The 22,349-nt window shown below is 25.0% G+C and overlaps 1 protein-coding gene across 1 annotated transcript; it reads left to right on the forward strand.

The window, feature by feature from the left end:
* Positions 1–3,673: 3,673 nt before the first annotated feature.
* Positions 3,674–6,121, forward strand: LOC130960904 (heavy metal-associated isoprenylated plant protein 6-like). The gene is made up of 5 exons (XM_057886422.1): positions 3,674–3,921; positions 4,031–4,187; positions 4,275–4,492; positions 4,595–4,673; positions 5,133–6,121. The coding sequence occupies exons 1-5, from the start codon at positions 3,913–3,915 to the stop codon at positions 5,747–5,749; spliced, it is 1,080 nt and encodes a 359-aa protein (XP_057742405.1). The 5' UTR covers positions 3,674–3,912; the 3' UTR covers positions 5,750–6,121.
* Positions 6,122–22,349: the final 16,228 nt, after the last annotated feature.

Below are 22,349 nucleotides of genomic sequence, written 5' to 3' on the forward strand. Positions count from 1 at the left end.
TAAAAGGTGGAGCCATTAGTGGCTAATTGGAATTGAATTCGGATTCATCAATCCAAATGGTGGTAACGTCACCAATGTCGTAGCTACTTATTAATTAGGTCTCTCTCTCTATATATATAATAAGTCAAAAATTCTTAATTCTCCATCAATTTTGCATGTAAACCTTGCCCTTAATTAGAGCCTCTCTTCTAAGTTCTACCCTACCACAAAAGTAAAAGATACAACTATAGCTATAGTTATATGGCCTATCTTCATTCTTATTAATTAGTTACGATCTATGATGCACTGATACTGACACAAATATGGGACACGACACGATACGGAACACGCCAACACGCGAATTTTAAAATCTTATAAGACACGAGGACACGCATACATATAAAATATAAAGTATTTTTTAGATAAATTAAAATGATATCTTGATATTTTATTGATATTAAAATATAAATCAATTTTTTTATTATTTTTAATGTCTTGTTTTAATTATATCATATATTTAAAATATTTTTTGTTTAATAAATAATAATATATACTACATCTAAATTTATTTCAGGAATATAAGTTAAGAATAAGACTAGACACATTGACACAAAATGATATTTAGGCGTGTCCAAACGTATTCGGAAAAGAATTTTTTACTTTTTATTAAGATACGGTTGGACACAGCAAACACGCATGTCGAACAAGTATCGATAAGTATCGTGTCTGAAATGTGTCTGACACGTGGACACAACAACTTAGCAAAGTGTCCGTGCTTCATAGGTTACGACAGTATATATAAATACGGAAATATTTAGTAACAAAAAAAATTAGTTAAAAATAGTTATAATTTGTTTTATTAATTATTATAATAATTAATAAATATTAAATAAATTAATTTTTTTTATCTCCTTAGTATTAAAGATATGAATAAATAATATATAATCTTACACTATCAACATAAAGTAATAAAGGCTAGAAACTAAAAAAAAAAAATTGTAGTGGTTAATCATTATAACAGATAATCACATATATCATAATTTGAAACTTTTTCTAATTTTATTAGTTGAGAATTTAAAAGAGAAAATTGCACATGGTCGTATAAATAAAATGAAATGCATAAATATATATATATGAGGTAGCCTTATAAGAAAAATCAACCAGCAATGCAAGCACATGTAGAACACATGCATGTTATATATATATATGGTCATTTCATTTGGGAACGAATCATTTTATCTCCATATGGCTAGCAACTAGCAACTTGATCATTGCCAATAGATGTGGTCCATATTAATTTTATTGACTTTCACGATATATATATATTCTATTAATCGCGAGTTTTATAAATATTTTAGTAATGTGAATTAATAAATTTTTTATTTATTGATCCGTTATATTCATAAAAATTAAAAAAAAAAAATTGTATTTGTTGACAATTTAATCGATTAGAAAGTGATAATTGATGTTTTCTTCTTACAGACTTGGTTCTTGAAAAATGTGGCTGATTTTGAGTATTTAAAAAAGAAAAAGTTGTATTTACAACTAATTCTTTCTCTTTGTTTGATATATACTTAAGACTCAGATCAATTCTTAAATTTCATATGGCATTTAATGGAAGAAGATAAATGAATTAATTTAGTATATATAACAAATAGTGAATATATATAGAGAACATTTTTTAAAAATAAATTTATTATTTTCTTAATTAATTTCTCTCCCTTGTGGAGCCAATTGCTTTATGGCCGCACCATAGATTGTGTAGAAGGTGACAACCTATACAGAGCCAAATTAGGAACACAAAGAGAAATTGATCCAAGTGCGTGGTCCTCACTCCATCGATCTCCTTAGTGGTTACGTACCTTCAAGATATTTTAACAATATGCAGATTATAAAGTTTTAATTTGTAGGTAAAATGTGTATATATGGAATGCAATTAAGTGCGTATTGTGAATTTCTATGTTGTTGGGGACCAAGGACGTGTGGCTGGCTAAAATAAAACGCCGAAAAAATAATTATTTCTTAAAAAAAATAAAATTCACCGGTTAAATTAGAACACGTAAATGATCATATATATGCATGTCTTAACAATTTTTGTTCCGTATATAATGAGATTTTTTTTTCATTTAGACATTGTTCTTTTCACACAAAATCAATCAACTACAACTGAGGGAAAAAAAAAAGAGGACAAAAAATGAAGATATTTTCTATCTATTTGATTCAATGAGTATTACGATTGCACGCATAGGTAATAACAAGCAATTTTGATTGAAAATTACGAGCAAGTGCTACAAGTATACTATCTATTTTTCACGATGTAAACTTTTAGAATAATTAATTTCGTAAAATATATAGTATTAGAATATTTTATGATTAAAAAGTGTAAAATTAATTTTTATATTACTTCTAAAAAAATTGGCATAAAATAACATAAAAAGAAATATATAATAATTCATGTGGTACGGTATGTGCCTCTACCATGACACACAATGCGCGAGAAAAATTTTAAATGTATCGAGAACATCGATATCTCAATTATTTTAACCGTTAATTTCAATTAATATATATTATATATATTTTTTATAATTTAAATCAACGGTTAAAACAATTAAAATATCGGTATTTTCAATACCTTTCAAACTCTTTCCAGTGCGTGTATGGTAATTAATTACTTCCATCTATGATAAAGATTGAACTTGAAATTATTAATGTGAAATTAATAGAAACAACAATTGATGGAAAATGTCTCAACAACCATCTTAAAATTCTCTGGAAATTCTGTGAGCATTCAATGAACGTGCAAAAGAAGTATGTAGGTGCATTGCCTTTGTGATATGCACCGGAATTAAGCTCAAAAATGCATGAAAGATGATGAGTAAATTTTCCAGAAAAATAAATAATTAATGATGAGAAAGAGGGTGAGAAAATAGATGGAAAAGTGTGAGGCAATGTTAGGCAACAATTAAAGCCTTTACAGAAATTCAATGTTGATGGAGAAAAATTATTAATCAAATATGTACCATCCACCAGTCCAATAAAATCACAACATGTGGATAATAAAATAAATTAACTAAAATATTTTTATTCAAAATTAATATAAAATGTGACATCATTGTGAGAGACAGCATAACCGAATCCACATTATGTTATTATATATATAATAATTGGTTTATTTGGTTAATTATTAATTAAACTTGATCACTTTTTGACAAAATGTCAGGTAAATGAGCCGTTTGGTTTGGTAAAAAGTGAGATTATGTATATACATATATGTAGGGTATAACACTATAACTATAGTAGAAGATAAGTCATATTCATATATGAATATATCATAGAAAAATTTTTAAGTGTACCGTGATACCGGTGTTTTAGTAATTTTTAATTATTGATTTTAATTATAAAAAATATATATAATATATATAATTAAGATCAATAATTAAAAATTATTGATATACCGCTACGACGGTACACTTAAAAATCTTTCAATACGATGATGCCGTTGCCGTATTTTCTAGATAACAAGCAAAGTCTTAACCGGCGGCATAACACATCACAGCACACAAAATCACACATGCCACTATTCATCCAGTTAACATTATAATATATAGTTTCAAATTAAATTCAATATTTTATTATTCGTACTAGCTACTATTGCTAGCACTATAGTATAAAGTAGTACAATATAGTCATCATCCATATCCATATGATTATGATTTAACATACATGTATGCATGATGCATACATAACATGAAACCCATCCACCGATAGATCTGACCCAACTAACCCACAATATTAACCCCACCAACCAATATAACTCCCTCTTTTTATTTATCTATAAATATAATACTCTCACCCTTTTCCTCAATTCCCATTCTCCAAACTAAAACAAATATAACATTCTTATTCTTCTTCTTATTATTATCTTAAGCTATCATGGGAGAGGTTTGTTTTGATTCTTATTCTATTCTATATTTCTATTCCATGCATCTAATTATATTTGGCCTTTGTGTTTTGTATCTGATTTTTGTGGCGGTTTAATTTGTTGTGGCAGAAGCAAAAGGAGCAGCCAAAGAATGAAACGGAGGAGAAGAAGCCGTCGTCTGAAGAACCAAAGAAAAACGACACACCCGCTCCTGTCGTTTACAAGCTTGACTTGCATTGCGAGGGATGTATTAAGAAAATCAAAAGAACCGTTCGCCATTTTGATGGTATGTAATTACTAATTAATTAATTAATTAATTAATTAATTTAGATTTATATAATTTAAAAAATAATTATATATATTGTGTGTGTAGGTGTGGAGGATGTTAAGGCTGATTTAACGGCTAACAAGTTAACGGTCACCGGAAACGACGTTGACGCCGTTAAGCTTCAAGAGAAGCTTATCGTCAGAACTAAGAAGAAGGTTGAGCTACTAACTCCTCCGCCGCCCAAGAAGGAAGCCGCTCCTCCTCCTCCTGCTCCTCCGGCCGAGGGAGAAAAGAAATCCGATGAGAAGAAGCCACCTAAAGAGGTATTTAGTAATAATAATTAAATTAATTAATAATGTTTTAGTTTAATTAATTAGCTTAATTTAGCTCACCGACTTTTATTTTTTATCATTATTATTATTCAGAGCACGGTGGTTTTGAAGATCAGATTGCACTGTGACGGTTGCATTACGAAAATTAGAAGAATCATCCAGAAGTTCAACGGTGAGAGACTTGACCTAATTCACGATGATACCAAGAGAAAAATAAATAAATAAAGATTAATTAATAATTAAACTAATAGTACTAGTACTAGCTAGTAGTATTTTATTCCTTTGAATAACCTTTTAATCAATCAAATTATAAATTAATTAAATAATTTGTGGCTGGCGGGTTCAGTGGATCAATTAATTAATTTTTTTTGTGACTGATCAATTAATTAATTAATAATAACTAGTGAGATTTAATTTTATTTTATCATAATAATATTAAGATAAAATAAAAATTCAGGTGTAGTGAACTTCACATTAAGTTAATAGTGGAGAACTGTTAGATGAAAATTTAGTCAAATTAGTCAAATTATTTAATAGACTCTGAGTTATCAACTTCACGTAAAGCCGACTGTACCTGAGTTTTCACTTTAAGCTAATTATGAACGAAGATGTTAAACATTGTTTTGTGCAGGTGTTGATTCGGTGAGCATTGATGGAGGTAAAGATTTGGTGACGGTGAAGGGAACCATGGATGTGAAGGAACTGGTGCCCTATTTGAACGACAAGCTCAAGAGGAACGTGGAGGTGGTTGCACCGAAGAAAGATGAGGAAAAAAAAGAAAAAGACGGCGGAGATGCCGGTGCCGGTGAAAAGAAAGAGAGCAAAGAAGCCGCCGACGACAAAAAAGACAGCGGAGATAAAAAAGAAAGTAGAGGAGGAGGAGACGGTGACAAAAAAGAAAAAGCAGCAGCGACGACAGCGACAGCAACGACAGAAACAAAGAGTGAGGTTAACAAAATGGAATACCACGGGTATCCGTTGCCATCCCCAATTTATTGGCACAATAATAATGAAAATTTTCATCAAGGTCAAACAAGTTATGCTATGGAGGTTCACCCTGGGTATGCAAACCATGGGTACCACTATATGGAGCCACCACAAGGATACATGACCCAAGGGTATGTGATGAACCATAATCAAGGGTATCATCATGTTGAGCCAGGTCCATTACCATTCTACATGAACCCTAACCAACCTCACCCTCAGATGTTCAGTGATGAGAACCCTAATGCTTGTTCCCTCATGTGATGATATGGATTTCATGCTGCTTAATTAATTTTGTCAGTGTGTGTAGTACACTATACTACACACCTAATACACAACATGTAATTGTAAATAATCAAAAGGGGAAAAAAATAAAATAAGTTGGACTATATACAAATTGAGGGAGGAGGTTCAATATTATTAATTAATAATTGGTTAGTTTATATTTATAGAGAAATTATATATGTGTAATATATGGTAGAATATTTTGATATATAGAGCTTATTATATGGCCGGCTGGAATTGGAGAATCCTATTGTCTAGAAAATGAGTTGCTTTTAGTTTGGTTCATTCTTTGTAATATATATTTTGTATAATTAATTTCATGAATACATATATAAATATATTCCAGTTTTATATATGTTGTACTTTATAGAATAAAATTTTCAGATCTTATGTTCATGGTTTTGGTTTGTGGCCATGTGGGAAAAGGGTTGTTTATTTATTTGTCTCATTTGAGAAAGAATTTTATATTTATTTATTTATTTTTGGGATTGTTAACTCACATGCATCATCACTTGGAGTTGAGTGTTGACAACGTCCTCCCAACAGAAAATTAAATTAAATATATAATTAAAAATAGGGTGTTGCTACTTGCTGGGGTTGTAAGTAAAGTGAAAAAAATTTACCAAGAAGAGAATAATGAATTAGATAACTGAAGTACAAAGGAATCATGACATTTTGCTACTATACATTAAAGCAATATTATTGCCGTACACATTCATCTCTCAGACATTTACTCCAAATTAAAGCAAGTAGCAACCAATGAAATGAATAATAATTAATGTGATTGAAATTAAAAGAGTTTGATGGGAGAGGGTAGTGAAAAGAAACTTGATGGGAGTGTATAGGGGGTCCATGACTCCATGTTCATCTCCTATCATTTTTGCTATAAAAAGTTGGAAAATTTATATTGCGCCAGGACCAATAGTGCATAAATAATTGTCTAAATGCATATAATATAATAAATTTAAAAAACTATTTTTTTTTTATTTTGTTATCATGATTATCTTTTTTGATAAAATTTGAGTAGTCTAGTTTGATTCAAGTCCCACATATATTGAAAAAGGCCAAATTAATTTAGAGCCTTATCATCCTGCTATCTTTCTTTAAAAAATTTGTACTTTTGTTTGTTTTTCTATATTCCTACTCAAGGTCTCCATCCCTTCAATTTTATGTATGAACAAAGAACAATAAAAGAGACAAATGAAGGTCCAGCTTTAATTTGTTTGTTACTTCTTGATCGAGGAAGAAGTCACCACCAGCTAGCTAGCAACTCTTCTCATGCATGCTTCATGAGGCCATTGCTTCACATTATTTATTTATTAATAAATATTTGAATGATTCTTTTTATATGGCACCATCACGGTCGAAATTAAATGATGATGATGATTTTTGTGACTTTATCTATTTTAGTTTAAGAGTTGGTGAAACCAGGTGCAGTCAACTTCACACGAAGTTGATGGCTGAGAGCCGTTAGATAAAAATTTAATTAAATCAGTCAAATCATTTAACAGCTCTCAATCATTAACTTCAAATAAAGTCGACTGGATATGAGTTTTCACCTTAAAAATTTTATTTGGATACAGTGTGTAAAGTATTTTATATGCTTATTATAATAATATTTATGTATTTAGATGATTTTTAAAACATTGAGTTTGAAAATTAGTTATTGTATGTTGTTAATGTGAAAATTTATAAATAGTTGTTGGGGAGAAATTTTTTATAACGATGATATATATTATTTAAAAAAAAACAATGTTACTATCCTAAATTTAACTTAAAAATAATTATTTTTCAACAAATATCAGTTTATTTTCTTAAAATTATTCTTTTATTTTAAATTTAAATATTAAATTTTAAAATTTAAATTTTAAATCTTCAAAAAATAAGAATAACAATTAATTATATAATAAAATATAACTAATATTAATTATAAATTCCCAATACGTATGCATATATATATATATATATATATATATATATATATATATATATATATATATATATATATATATATATATATATATACACCCACCTTCATTATCATTCATTTTGTGGTCCTTTTTAAATAATAATGGAGCATTTGCCTTAGAACCGATAACACCATCTTTCTATTATTCATATCTACACTAACCACTCTCATAAATCCAAAACTTTATTTATGAAAGGTCCAATTTTAATTTGTAGGACCATATCATTCACTTTTTTTTTCTTTTCTTTTCATCCATACAATTTGGTTAAGGATCTCATATTATTAGTAAGATCAATTTAGTTAAGTTGGTAGTCATAATTTAGAATATGGATTTCTATAGTACTATATAGCCTTTCATTTCATTAAAATACAGATAGAGTAAAAAATTGATGCCAATGTACACTACTATTATTATATATTATTTTATAAACGTGCTAATTAAGATATATATGTAATATCGAAAATTCAAGAGAACAGTTAAAATTTTTTTTGAGTAATATTAAGTAATTATTTTTTTTCAATCAATATTTTTAAAATTATTTTATTTATTTTAAATTTAAACCTTATATCATAAACTCTTAACTCTAAATCTTAAATTATTAACTTAAATTATTCTAAAATTAGATAATACTAATTAAAATTTAATTTCTTATTCTTTTAGGTAATTGCTATAAAAAGCAATCTACATCGATATCTAAATAAAGATTTAATAATGTTACATTACTAAAAGATATTGATGTACACAAAAAGTAGTAAATAGTAGAATAATAGTTTCATGCACCCACTCAAATGCACACACACAATATTCCTTTAGTTTCTTGGTGCTTTTTAATATATCATCTTCTTAGTAGAAAGGCATGATGAGAAATAAAGGAAAATAATGTGATGATGAGACAAAAGTATACCCTGCCCCTTTTCCTCCTCCAAAAGACAAATTATAAACAAGTCTAATTACATGAGACTTTAATTTGCCTAGTGATTATAGTTTTATTATTTTTAATTTTGGTTTGATATGTAGTTGGTTCTATATATATATAAAATTATCACAAATTTATTTATTTATTTCATTTTACATTCTCAAAACACAATAAAACAAATTTCCAAAAATTATTATTCTATTATTTTCATAAAAAGACGGTTCTATGAAAGAATATCGCCAACATCGGTAGGAGTCATTTAGATAAAGATGTTAAAAATGTCTTTTTTTAAAAAATATTTTTTTTTGAAAATTAAAATTTAATACATATAATTAATTAAACTGTGTTATTTTTATTAAAATTAGACCGGATAAATCAGTTTAACCAAAAATTTCATAAATTAAATTTTGAACTAATATAAACATATATATTATAAAAAATGACTACAATATTTTTATTAAAAAAATTAACTAAAATACCCTTATTATATATATATTGAAAACTCTAAATTCTAACTCTATGACGATAGAGAAGAAAAGAACTAGAATTTAGAATTCTCAAAATTAATATATATAATAAGAGTATTTTAATCATTTTCTATAATAAGAATATTGTAGTCATTTTTTATAAAAGATAATATTAATTTAGATCGATTCAAAATTTGATTCACAATTTTTTTATTAAATTAATTTGTTTAACCTAATTTTAATAAAAATAATACAATTTAATTAATTATATATATTAAATTTTAATTATTAAAAAATATTTTTTTTTAAAATATTTTAGACATTTTTATCGAAATCACTCCCCAATATTAATAGCCATACATTTAGCCCCTTACATATCCCAAAAGAAAAGGAGAATTTTAAAATAAATAAATTTTTTTATAATAATCTATCTTAATTGTCACATACGACGGGGCATGCAGATGAAATATGAAACGATCGTCAGCATGCACGCCTTCATATATATTACTATATTGCTATATTATTAAATATTTAAATGAATCATATCTAGTATATAGGTTATTGTTATTAATTTTGGTGAAAGGATTCTTTTCTTGTTTCCTTTTACTTAGGTCACTACTTAATTGGATGTTAAGAGGGAAAGCATATTTTTCTCGTTGACTATTTGAGTGTGCAGTTTGGTTTGGGTAATAACTTATAGTTATATGCATTTATATATAATAGTTGAATATAAAAAAATAAAAAAGTAACGATAATGATAATAATAGAGCTTTCCTAGCAGAAGGGCCAAAAACTACATAGCCAGCATGGGCTTTTCTTGTTTTTTTATATATTGCATTTTAATTATTCATATAGGACGACGATTAAACCTCTAAATAATTTAATATGGATTAGTTCAAAATAAGAATAATATAAGAAAATTGATAGAATAATTCAAAATAAGAATTAGGTTTATCTATTATTAAATATGTTATGATTATCATGTATATCTATCTATATTTTATAATAAAAGAATTTAGAGTTGATTTTTATTGTTTCCGAATAAAAACAAAGTCTATGCACAATTCGAAAAAAAAAAATCAACGATTAAAAATCACTAAAACATCCGTATACTAAAATATTTAAAAATTTTCTTAAATTTTATAATGTCAAACAAAAAAAAAATATTTTATAATTTTTTTAGTATCATCAGTATTCATTAATTTAGTATTATTTTAAACTATAAATTTTTATTGTTTATGATTTTATTGTTATTTATAATTAGTTTTTCAATTATTTTATCCTTTTTTGATAGGATCATAATTCATATTATGCAAAATTTTGATAATAAATATATTATATAATAATTATAATTACAAATTTTACAAAACTGAATAAAAAATTTTTTTTTATACAAAACGAAAATAGAGTACATCAAAGAATAAAAAAAAAACTCATACAAATAAAAAAGAATAAAATTTCTATAAAACCAACGGCATATATTATATAAACAAAAAACATAAAAATTAAAATATGAAAAAAATATTAAAAACAATAAAAAAAATTTCGTATATCTGATATAAATAAAATGAATAGAAGATTGAGACCATTATTAAAAGAAAAAGTTCCAAGTAAAAGCACCAAGTAAGATGGAACAACAGCACCAAGATAGATGGAATAACAATGATATAAAAACATAAAGCTAATCCTCCATAAAGCTAATTCTTCATAAATCGCTACCGGGTGTAGCACCACTACAGGGTGGGTGTAGTAGTTTACGTGCTTGCAACGTAAACCGCGACAGAGTAGAGCGGTTTACGTGCAAAACTAATCAGCGTCAGGGTGTCGCAGTTTATATATAAATAAAAAAGTTGCATGTGGTATTTTAAAAAATTATAATCTAATAAGCTTTTTTTCTAAATATTTTAACTACATAAATTGCCCTAAAATAAAATGCAGATAAATTTTGTTAGAATTGTACAGTTAGATACATTAGTTAGCATTAGTGGTGTAGTAAAATTTTGTTAAAGGAAGAGTAGTGAAATTATGTTAAAGGGATTCGATTATTTTTTTCCTTTCTTTTTGTAACTATAATAAATAGTATACAACATTTCTTATATTATTATGATTGTTCATTTAATTCAATCACTAAATATTTATCAATCTCTCTCTCCTTTACTTCTCAATTCTCAATTTCTTTCTCTTCTTCCGCTACTATTTAAAACAAAAACTGCAATTCAATTTTCTTTAGCATCACATTCTGGTACCATTTTACATGGTATCAGAATTTGTTGAATCCATAAAAAATAATAACGACAAAAACTCGAATCCAAATGATGGATCTGAAGCTGCTGCGGATTTTGAAATGTTTACGACGTTCATGAAACAATTCTCTCAATTTCAAGCACAATTTAACAAGTCACCTTCAGCGATGCTTCCTTTGAGTATTTATTTCTTAAATCCAGCAGAAAGTTCAGGAACAACATTCATTCCTCTCCAACTCACATCTTATAATTATTATCAGTGGTCTCATGATATGTGAAAAGCTTTCAAATCTAAGAACAAAATAAAATTTTTTGATAGATCAATAATCAAACCAGTGGAGCATGAACTAAAGTATGAAGTATGGGATCGATGCAACAATTTTTTCATTTTCTGGATCAATCTGTCTTTTAGTCTAGAATTTGCAAAGAGTATCATGTAGATCACTTCATCAACTGCGAATCTATGGAAGGACTTAAAGAATCAATACTCTCGTGGTGATATTTTTAGAATTGCTGCTTTGAAAGAAGAATTCTATGCTGATAAACAAGGTGATCTCTCTATTAGTTCCTATTTTGCACAATTAAAGTCAATTTGAAAAGAATTTAAAAGTCTTAGAGTCATTTATAGCTGTATATCTTGCTCAGAGAATTATACTGTGAATTGAAAGTTGTTAAAGAATATGCTTCAGAGGAATATGTTATGAAATTTTTGAGACGATTAAACGAGTATGTAGTATACTGGTGTGAAGTCTCAGATCATGCTGTTGAGACCTCTTCTAAATATAGATACTGTTTTAGCTATACTAACGCAGCAGGAACGACAACTATCTACTGATCTGTTGGACAATAAAATTGTAGCATATCTTGATGTGTAGCAATTTTCAGGAAGAACTCAATCTATTTTTTTCAAAGAAAAAGAGAAAGAAAAGTCAAATTCTACCGCAGGTAAAGAAAGTAACTCGCAGGAAATCTTTGGCAAAGGTTATACATCTAAGCAATATACCTATTGTAACCGAATTGGATATTTAATTGACAATTACTACAAGAAAAATAAATTTTCAGCACACTGAAAATAGAAAACAGCTAATCATATTAATATTGAAGGTGAAATTGAAGATTCAGGTGTTGATATGGATGATTTTGGTCATGAGAAAAGGAATAATGAAGTTCAGCTTACTCTAACTCAAGACCAAAAAAATACCTTAATGGATTTATTGTAACAATCATCCATCATAACTTTAAGTAATATCAACCACATCATATTTTCTGCTATCTTAACCAAAAGGTATACGCATTCTTAGTGTATCATGTTTTTCTGTAAACTCTTGAATTATTGATAGTAGTGCCACCGATCATGCTTACTTCGTCTATTTTTTTTTAAACTTTCATGCATATTAAACCAGTTTTAGTAAATATGCTTAATGGGTTGAAAACAACTACAAACATTGGTGGAGCTGTGTAGTTGACAACAAATTTAATCCTTATCAACGTTCTTTTCATACCTTACTTCAAATATAATTTAATTTCTGTTTTAAAACTTATAAAATCATTACATTGTGAAGCCAGATTCACTAATTCTTTTGTGAGATACATGAGCTTCTATCTTTGAGTATGATTAAGCAAGCTAAAGTCATTGATGATTTCTATGTGATTGAAACAACACCTCAACAATCGTTCTGTCCTTCTGTTAGAGCTTTCTTTACCTCACTCAATTTATAGCAAAATTAGGATTTAAGATTTCCTTGATATGCCAGATTATGCCATTTGTCTCATATTAGGATATTACATTAAAATAATCATTTTTATTCATAAAATGCATTAATTCTTCTCATGTCTATTATTTTTGCCATTATGCAAGACAAAAAAAGTTTTTCATTTGCTATTAATAATACAAAGTCAAAAAATATATTTGATTTGTTGTATATAGATATATAGATATTACTTTCAATCATTTTTATATCTGAACACAAATATTTTTTGATCATTGTAGAGGATGAAACTAGATTCATCACATGGACATACAACATGAAATTAAAATAAAAAATTAGAAAATTGATTCAGGATTTTATTCAATTAGTTCAAACTCAATTCGGTAAAAATGTTAAATGAATTCGAAGTGACAATGACTTTAAATTTAAAATTGATTCTTATTACCTTTCAAAAGGAATCGTTCATGAAACCTCGTGTTGACTGTTGAGACTCCACAATAAAATAGTGTTGTGAAAAAAAAATATCAACACATATTGACTATAGTACGAGCATTTCTTTTTCACTCAAATGTACCCAAATATTTATGACAATATGCAGTGCAATATTCAGTACACATCATGAATAGATTACTTAGTGCTCTCAAAAATCAAACTCCTTATGAAGCATTGTTTAGTTCTAAATCAGATTTAATGTATTTAAAGGTGTTTAGCTGTTTAACCTTTACATACACACTTACTAGTGGAAGACAGAAATTAAATTCAAGGTCTAAAAAGTGTGTTTTCTTAGACTATAAATCTAAAATCAAATAGAGTATACTCCTGGATTTAAAAATTAAGAAAATCTTTTTCTTTCAAAACACTAAATTTTATGAATTGATTCTACTTTTTAAACAATTTTTGTCTATTGAAATTGTCATTGATAATCCAACATTTTTACCAAAGAATTAGTGTATGGATTCTTTTCTTATTTTTCATGATTTTATACTATTTTAAATCTGTTTTACCTACTGCATCAACTGTAATTTTTGATGATCAATTTCAAACCCTCACATCTACTAATATTTTTACTTAATTTCTAGTCCCAAAACCTTTTATTTATCTTTTGTCCAAACTGTAATTACTTGATCTACATATATCAAGTACTTTTAGCTTGCAGGGGAATGAAATCAATATTGATACTAATAAATTAAAATAAAATATAGATGAATTCTGTTAAAATTATACAATTAGACACATTGGTTAGTATTAGTAGTGTAAAATTTTGTTAGAGAAATTTGATTATTTAATTATTTTTGTTCTTATTGTAAATATAAATAATGAGAAAGAAATAAATATTGATGCTGATAAATTAAAATAAAATATAGATAAATTCTGTCAAAATTATACAATTAGACACGTTGATTAGTATTAATGGTGTAGTAAAATTTTATTAAAGAAATTTAGTTACTTAATTGTTTTCGTTCTTTTTGTAAATATAAATAATGTACAACATTCTTTATATTGTTACGAATTTTTATTCAATTCAATCACTAAATATTCATTAATTTCTCTCTCTTTCTCTTCTCTCAATTCTCAATTTCCTTCGCTTAGCTTATTCCATTGCTATTAAGAGCAAAAACTACAAATCAAATTTTTTTTAACGTCACATTATGGTACTATGTTATAATCATTGTATATTTTTGCCGGTTAAGTTGAACTTTGAAATACCTTTTACTTTAAAGTTTTTAAATAAATAATCTTATTTAAAAAATAACTACTATTAAAGTATATATACGTGCACCCACATAAATAAGTCGAGTAGATAAGAGTACGCTGGCATAATAGTTCCATCTAATTACGTAGAGCTTTCAATTTTTAGAGGAAGACAAAAGAGCAAACCAATGATTTTAGGTTGCGATAATGCATCAACCAATCATTTCAAGGATAGGGAAATAGACATTTCATTACGTCATTATACGCATGATCAATGCTTTTAGGTCCATTTATTTAGTTGGAAAATAAGAAGGAGCCATTACGTGAAATGATAATGACCCTTAATAATAATAATTCTTATATGTTTCATATAAATATTTCATTGTTTGAAGCCTAACTTACTGTTTCATAATATTCTTCTATCCTTGGCATTACCAAAAATTTTCTAAAATATCAAGATATATATTAAGCCTTAAAGGTGTGAATTTTAAACTATTGACACTAAAATAAAATTAAATATATACTGATTATTATTTTAGCTGCATTATTGCAACTAAATACAAAGTATCAGAAGGAGTAAATGAAAAGAGATAAATTATAATTTTAGGTGACAGAATATATTTAAATTTCTCAATTATGTTTTAAAGTTTATATGATCTTTTAAAATTAAATAATTATATTATTTAGTGTAAAAAGTAGAAACTATATATACTACAACAAAACAATATTTTTTATGACAATTTATTTATTATTTAAAGATAATTTTATCCATTACCAAAGTTTTTCACAACAATTATGAAACTGTTGTAAATTTGAACCTGCGATTTTATACAATTATTAGTAAAACTATCGCTAAATAATTTGTAATGCTTTTGGAAACCGTCGCTAATTTGTAATATTTATTGAATTTTTTTTATTATTTTTTGCTGCGGTGTTATCTTTCCATCTCTTCTCTCTTCTCATCTCGAACAACTATTAGGATTTTGAAAGGAAAAATAGAAAATAAGAAAAAAAATGAGAGATATAAATTGTAATATTAAATTCAAACGATTAAAAGATTACATATATAAGTATGAAAAAATTATACTCCTTTCTCTTGATAAATATTAAAATAATATTTTTTTTATTTATAAAATGTATAATTTTTTTATAATTTTTAAATTTTTTTTAATTTATTTTAAATTTTTTGTGTTAACTAATGTTAACTTTATTCATTTTTTAAAAAAAATTATTTTTTACAAAAATACTCTTTAATAAAAATTTTATTCTTTTGTCATTAAATCTTGTTTATCAAAATATTCTTTAATAAATTATTTTTTTATTGATTAAATTATTTTTTTTATCAAAATATTATTAAAAAATTTAATAATTAAATTATTTTTTTAAGAAATTCTTCAATAATTTTTTAATTATTAAATTGTGATTTTATCAAAATTTTTATTAACAATTATTTTTATATTTTATTATTACTTTTTTGATATCAATATATATTATTTGAAAATTAAATAAACAAATCTTAGCACTGTTAATATGTATAACAATTAATATATATTGTCATATTGATATAAAAAATAACCTTATTAAGATTTTTTTATTTAACATTAAAATAATATATTGATATCGAAAAATTAATAGTAAAATATAAAAATAATTACTAACAAAAATTTTAATAAAATCACAATTTAATAATTAAAAAATTATTAAAGATTTCTTAAAAAATAATTTAATTATTAATTTTTTTAAAAAAATATTTTGATAAAAATATAATTTAATCAATAAAAAATAATTTTTTAAAGAGTATTTTGGTAAGCAAAATTTAATGACAAAAAAATAATTTTTTTTAAATAGATAAAATTAATATTAGTTAACACAAAATTTAAAATGAATTAAAGAGAAAATTTTTTTAAAAGTGATATGGGAGGAGAATGTACATTTTACAAATAAAAGAAAAAAAATGTCATTTTAATATCTCTTAAAAAAAAGTAAAATTTTTTCTATAAATATTATAACATTATTTAATGGAAGTACTTAATTAAGGATCACAAAATACATACATACATACATACATACATACATACATACATACATACATACATATATATATAATAACTATATGTATAATTTGGTGTAGTGCATTAAAAAAGCAAATCTTATCAATTAATTTTAACCTTCCTTTATAAGTAATTAAAAAAATCAAATAGAAAAGTGTATGCTACAAACAATATCGCAAACTTTATTTTTCTTTAAATCAATTCATTTGTGTGGTGGGAACCAAGTGAATCAAAAAGGTAATTAATGTGATCAAACTTTGCAATTGATTAACTTAGAGATTAGTATCTTTTATCATTACAACTTGAAACTTTTCAGCCCATAATTTCAATAATATGTTGATGATCATTGATTATGTAGAGGCATAATGACAACATGAATCAATAAACTAATTAAAAAGAACGGTTAAATTAAAAAGAACCAAACTAGTGTTATTACTTTTTTCAACCATATCAATTTAAAATCCTTTGATTTTCCACCATGAGTGAAACTCTTTGCATTACAAGTTGTTGTTGTTGATTGATTGTTCATCATAAATGTCAATCAAATACATGTGCACTTACGTGACATCTTTGAACTTATTATAACCCTTCTAAAAAATATCTCAAAATTTAATAACATTAAGAGGAAGCCTTTTACTTCTATTTGCAGCCATCATGATAGATTCATAGCAAAATTTTGACACTTGTGAAAAAGCTTGGGAGATTTTTCTATACATAAATAATTAGCCACACTTTGTGTATGTGTTACACAACATTCTTGCTCTTGGATCCGTAACGTAATTAGCTAGAAGCTTCATTCATATCACTAATTAACCATAATATATACCAAGTTTTGTTAGTTCCAAAATTTCTATACTATACGAAAATCTTTCACGTTTTAAACTTGAAATGAAATGACAAATTTATTTACATTTAGTTTATTTTTGGTCCCACGAAGCATAAATTAAACCCGTCAACCACCACCATAATTATTAGTTGAGTAAATAATTAAATTAATTTTTGAAAGATCACTCATCTTTTAAATTAATTTTTAAATTTTTTTTTAATTAAATTCATCCTTCAAAAATTTTAAGTTAGTTATGTTAGTCAATCTATCACTTTCGTTGCTAAAGACGTAAAAATTTGTCGATGCAACATATTAAATGACACATACATAATACACGCCTAATAGTTTTAATTGGCAGTTGACATAATAAATTACGAAATTAGATCAAATAAATCTCAATTTAAAATATTTCAATGCCTCAAGTTTTTTCTTCAATTAAATTTTGATTTGATCTAGTTTTATAAATTTAACATATTAATAGTCAATTAAGACTTTTATATGTATTGTAGTATCACTTAACATGTTACATCAACAAATTTTGACGTCGATAAAGAAAATGATAGAAGAACTAACACGATTAATTTAAAATCTTTAAAAAACGAATTTAATTAAAAAAAATTTAAAAACCAATTTAAAAACCGAACTATCTTTCAGAGACAAATTTAACTATTTAGTCATTATTAATTTGATGGCAACATATATACTTAATAGCTGTTATTTTAAACATTTTACCATATTACTCTAGCATATTCGTTCAAAAAACTTATACTTAATATCTAATTGTGTTTATAATACCAAGTAAACTTCGGATATATGAAATTACTTATATATATATATATATAATTTTATATATAGGTGAATGCTAACATATTCGGAAACAATAAAAATGGTAACATTTATTAAAAATGTTTTATTATTAAAAGTAATAAATAAATTAGTTGGTTTTAAAATGTTTAATCTTATTTAAAAATAATTAATCTAATTAGTAAGTTATCTTTTTAAATTTTGAACCGTTAATATAAAAAAATAATAAGTATAACAATTAATCACCCTATTGATACACATTACTATTAATTACAAATAGGATTGTGTTATATATATAGAATTGGAAAATATTCAGGTGTTCCATTTACTTTATTAGAATTTCAATGTTTCATGTACCATTAGGTTCCAAGTTGATTTTGTCTTGTAGCTATTCATAAAAAGACAAAAATAACCCTTCAATCATAAAAAAAAAACAAAAGATAACATACATGACTTGAAAAAACGCTGCACAGTAAAACAATGTACAAAAATTTTATTTCTTTATTTATTATAAATTATATTATTTGTGAAGTCTCATAAAAGAAAGAGAATTTTGTTTAGAAAATACTTAAAAATAAAATTATTACTAATAATGTGAGATAAACTTATAAATATAACAAATTTATTAAAAGAAATAACATTTTTTTATATTCTAAAAATTATATATATCATGTTATTTTATATTGATTAAATAATTATGTATCTATTTTATATATTTTTTCTTAATTTAAGAAGTTATGATTTATAAAATTGGCACATTGATTTTAATTGAAAAAAAAAATTAAAATCATAAACTTTAATCTTATCTTGTACATAATACATGACAAATTATTAAATTTAATATTTGCAAATATGATAATATTATGTTGTTACAATTTATTTTTTCATTGCTCAAATAAAATTATTCAATTTGAATAATTTATTTTTTATTTTTAAAGGTATAAATAGTAATTATTAATTATGATAAATGATATGTCTAGTAAAAAAAATAATTAAAATTTATTTTACTTCTACTTTTTTAAAATCAAAGTATTATTGATTTTTTAAAAAATCAAATAATTTAATTTTTTAGTAAAAATTTTTGTTTTAAATGCATCTAAATATGTTTAAAATTTAATAAAAATACTTTATTATTTTAAAAAGTGTTTTTTCACTAAAAAAAATTAATCCAAATAAATACTTTTTTGAGTAATACTACACATCTAAATCTTTTTATGAATCAAGTCTAACCAAATTAAATTATAAGAATTGGAATATATTAGCTATAACTGATTTTTGTTACGTTAAACTAACTTGGTTATACTTGATTAATAAAAATATTTGGATGTATAGTATTATTTTATTTTTTTCTTTAGGTTATTCAATGTATTTAATGTTAATATTATTTCTCTTTAATAAGTATAGATAAACTAAAAAAACAATCTCACTTGCCTTACATATAATGATTTTTTTAGTTTTTTCTTATATAATAGTATTTAAATACAGCATGAATATTTTGCTTTAAAAATATTTTTATAATATATGATTGAAATTTGTCTTTTACTATATTATTTTATTTAAAAAAACAAAGAAAAATAAAAGAAAAAACCTGGTGATAAATATTAAATATATCTCTATAATTAAAAATGTTTTTTTTTTCTTATTCTTTTTAAATTTTCTGTTTCTTTGCATTTGTTTATCTACTTATTTATAATATATTAAAGGTGAAACTAAATATTATTTATTATATATTAAAAGTGAAACTAAATATTATTATCTTAAAAAATTAACACATAATATAAGTAAAAAATATTGCACATGCATCTTAATAGTGAAGTTGACATATTTTTTCTATTCAATATTTTTTTCGTCCATCTTTAATTTACTAATATTAAAATCTTTTTTGTTTCGTTTACTTTTCTTAATTATCATACGGTATGAAAAAAAATATTAATAATAATATTTATTAAAATCTAAATTAAAAGATGATTATTCTAAATAGATTCTAAAAAATCACAACAAAAAAGTTCATATATGCTCATTTATTTCTTTGATAAGAATTATCATTGTTTTTTAAAATGTTAAACTAAATTTTATCATAAAACAAATAGGAGAAAAGACTTAAACAAAATAATATTAATTTAGCACAATTATGATTCTAAAATTTTTTATTTAATCAATTATAAATAGTATAAGTAGATATCTTTAACTTTTAACTTATAAGTGTAAGCAATTAGTTAATATAATTTAACAAAAATAGATTTAATATTTTTTCATATCCTGACCCAACACTATGACCCAGGTCCAAACACATGCTAAAAGGCCCACTCCAAAGAATGACCTTCGCCACCCACCGACCTCTTCTGATTCGACACAGACTCCTTCTCAAAGAAGTCGGGCGGATAGCTGTCAGATAACACTTATTCAAATAAGTAATTATCTCTGAAATCTCTCAATCTACTTCCAAGAGCCATATCCTAACTACCATAAGATAAAGGGACGGTTATCCACCTCCAAAAGTGGAACTACTCCAACGGTAGTTATTGGATCACCATTATAAATACACTGACACCCCTCAGGTATCTCTAAGTTCCAATACTCTCTAAACCTGCTTACCCCCTTGCTAACTTAAGCATCGGAGTGTCTTTGCAGGTACCACCCCCCATTCTTTCACACATACAACTCATACGGCGGCTCCCAGACGTGAACCAAATTGGAGACCACCTTTCATTGACGTTTGGGCTAATATTTCAAGCCCAATCCACCTATTTCAGATTACCCACGTAACAATATTAATTTTTTCAGATTACCAATAATATTAATGATGCACAAAATTTATTATTTATTTTTTCTATCAATCTCTTATTACTTATTTATTGTTAATTTTTAAGTTATTTCTTGCCAAGTCTTACCCATAAAACTATCCATACCACTATCTTATATCATAATTTAATTAACAAGAATGATGAGATTAGTTTTTTTTTCTAAGGCTTATCATTAATTAATTAATTAAAAATATTTTAATAAATTATTTCTTTAATTAACAAATATCAGATAAAATTAATTTATTGTGAAATTCTATATTATCCTTAAAAATTTAGCACAATAAATTTAATACTTATACTTTAAAATGAGTTTAGTTGATAAAATTAAAATATAAGTAATATTGTTCTTGTACAAATTTTTACTAATATTATTATAATAATACTTACTTGAGCAATTAAATTTATTTTTACTAATATTAAAATGGTCATTTTATCCTTTTCTTCATTTTTTTTATTTTTTCTCTTTTTTAAATAACTTAATAAAAATAGATTAATATTTAAAACAATTCATATTTAAAATTTTAAAAAATAATATGCATTTAATAAAATAACATGTATTTAATATAATAGAGAAAATTGAATTAAGTAAGTACTATATACGAGAGAAACAAACTAAATTACAAAATAGTATTATCTTATATAATAATAATAATATCCCTGTAAAATAAATAGATAAATAAAGTACATCGTGACAAAGGAAGTCATTTGTTTTAAAGAAACGAAAAGGAGGAAAAAAAACTAACAGAGACATAAAATGATCAATGAAAATTGGTTAGGAAAAAGAAAAAAAAAGTAAAGAGTGTATCAAAAGGAAACAACACAACACAAGTGCAAGATAGTAATTTCCTCATTCTTTCTGTGGGCTAAGGAAACAACTTGTCTCTGTTGTATGGTGCTCTCCAAAAAAGCAAAACTACTCAATATATATCTGTTCAATCTTAGCCTTCTAATTATTTTATTATATATCTTAATGCTAAAAAAGATTGGAATATCAATATAATAAGAAAGTACTATGGTACATGTAAAAACCTTCCTATAAAATTATTATACAAATAAGAAGACCACCTTTTTTGAAGCTAAGTGTTTAGTCTCATTAT

Source organism: Arachis stenosperma, chromosome 2 (assembly GCF_014773155.1).
Source record: "Arachis stenosperma cultivar V10309 chromosome 2, arast.V10309.gnm1.PFL2, whole genome shotgun sequence".
Taxonomy (NCBI): Eukaryota; Viridiplantae; Streptophyta; class Magnoliopsida; order Fabales; family Fabaceae; genus Arachis; species Arachis stenosperma.

Coding starts and splice junctions, on each gene's coding strand:
- LOC130960904 (XM_057886422.1), top strand. Junction 4,188..4,274: donor AACCGTTCGCCATTTTGATG/GTATGTAATTAC, acceptor TTGTGTGTGTAG/GTGTGGAGGATGTTAAGGCT. Junction 4,674..5,132: donor AATCATCCAGAAGTTCAACG/GTGAGAGACTTG, acceptor TGTTTTGTGCAG/GTGTTGATTCGGTGAGCATT.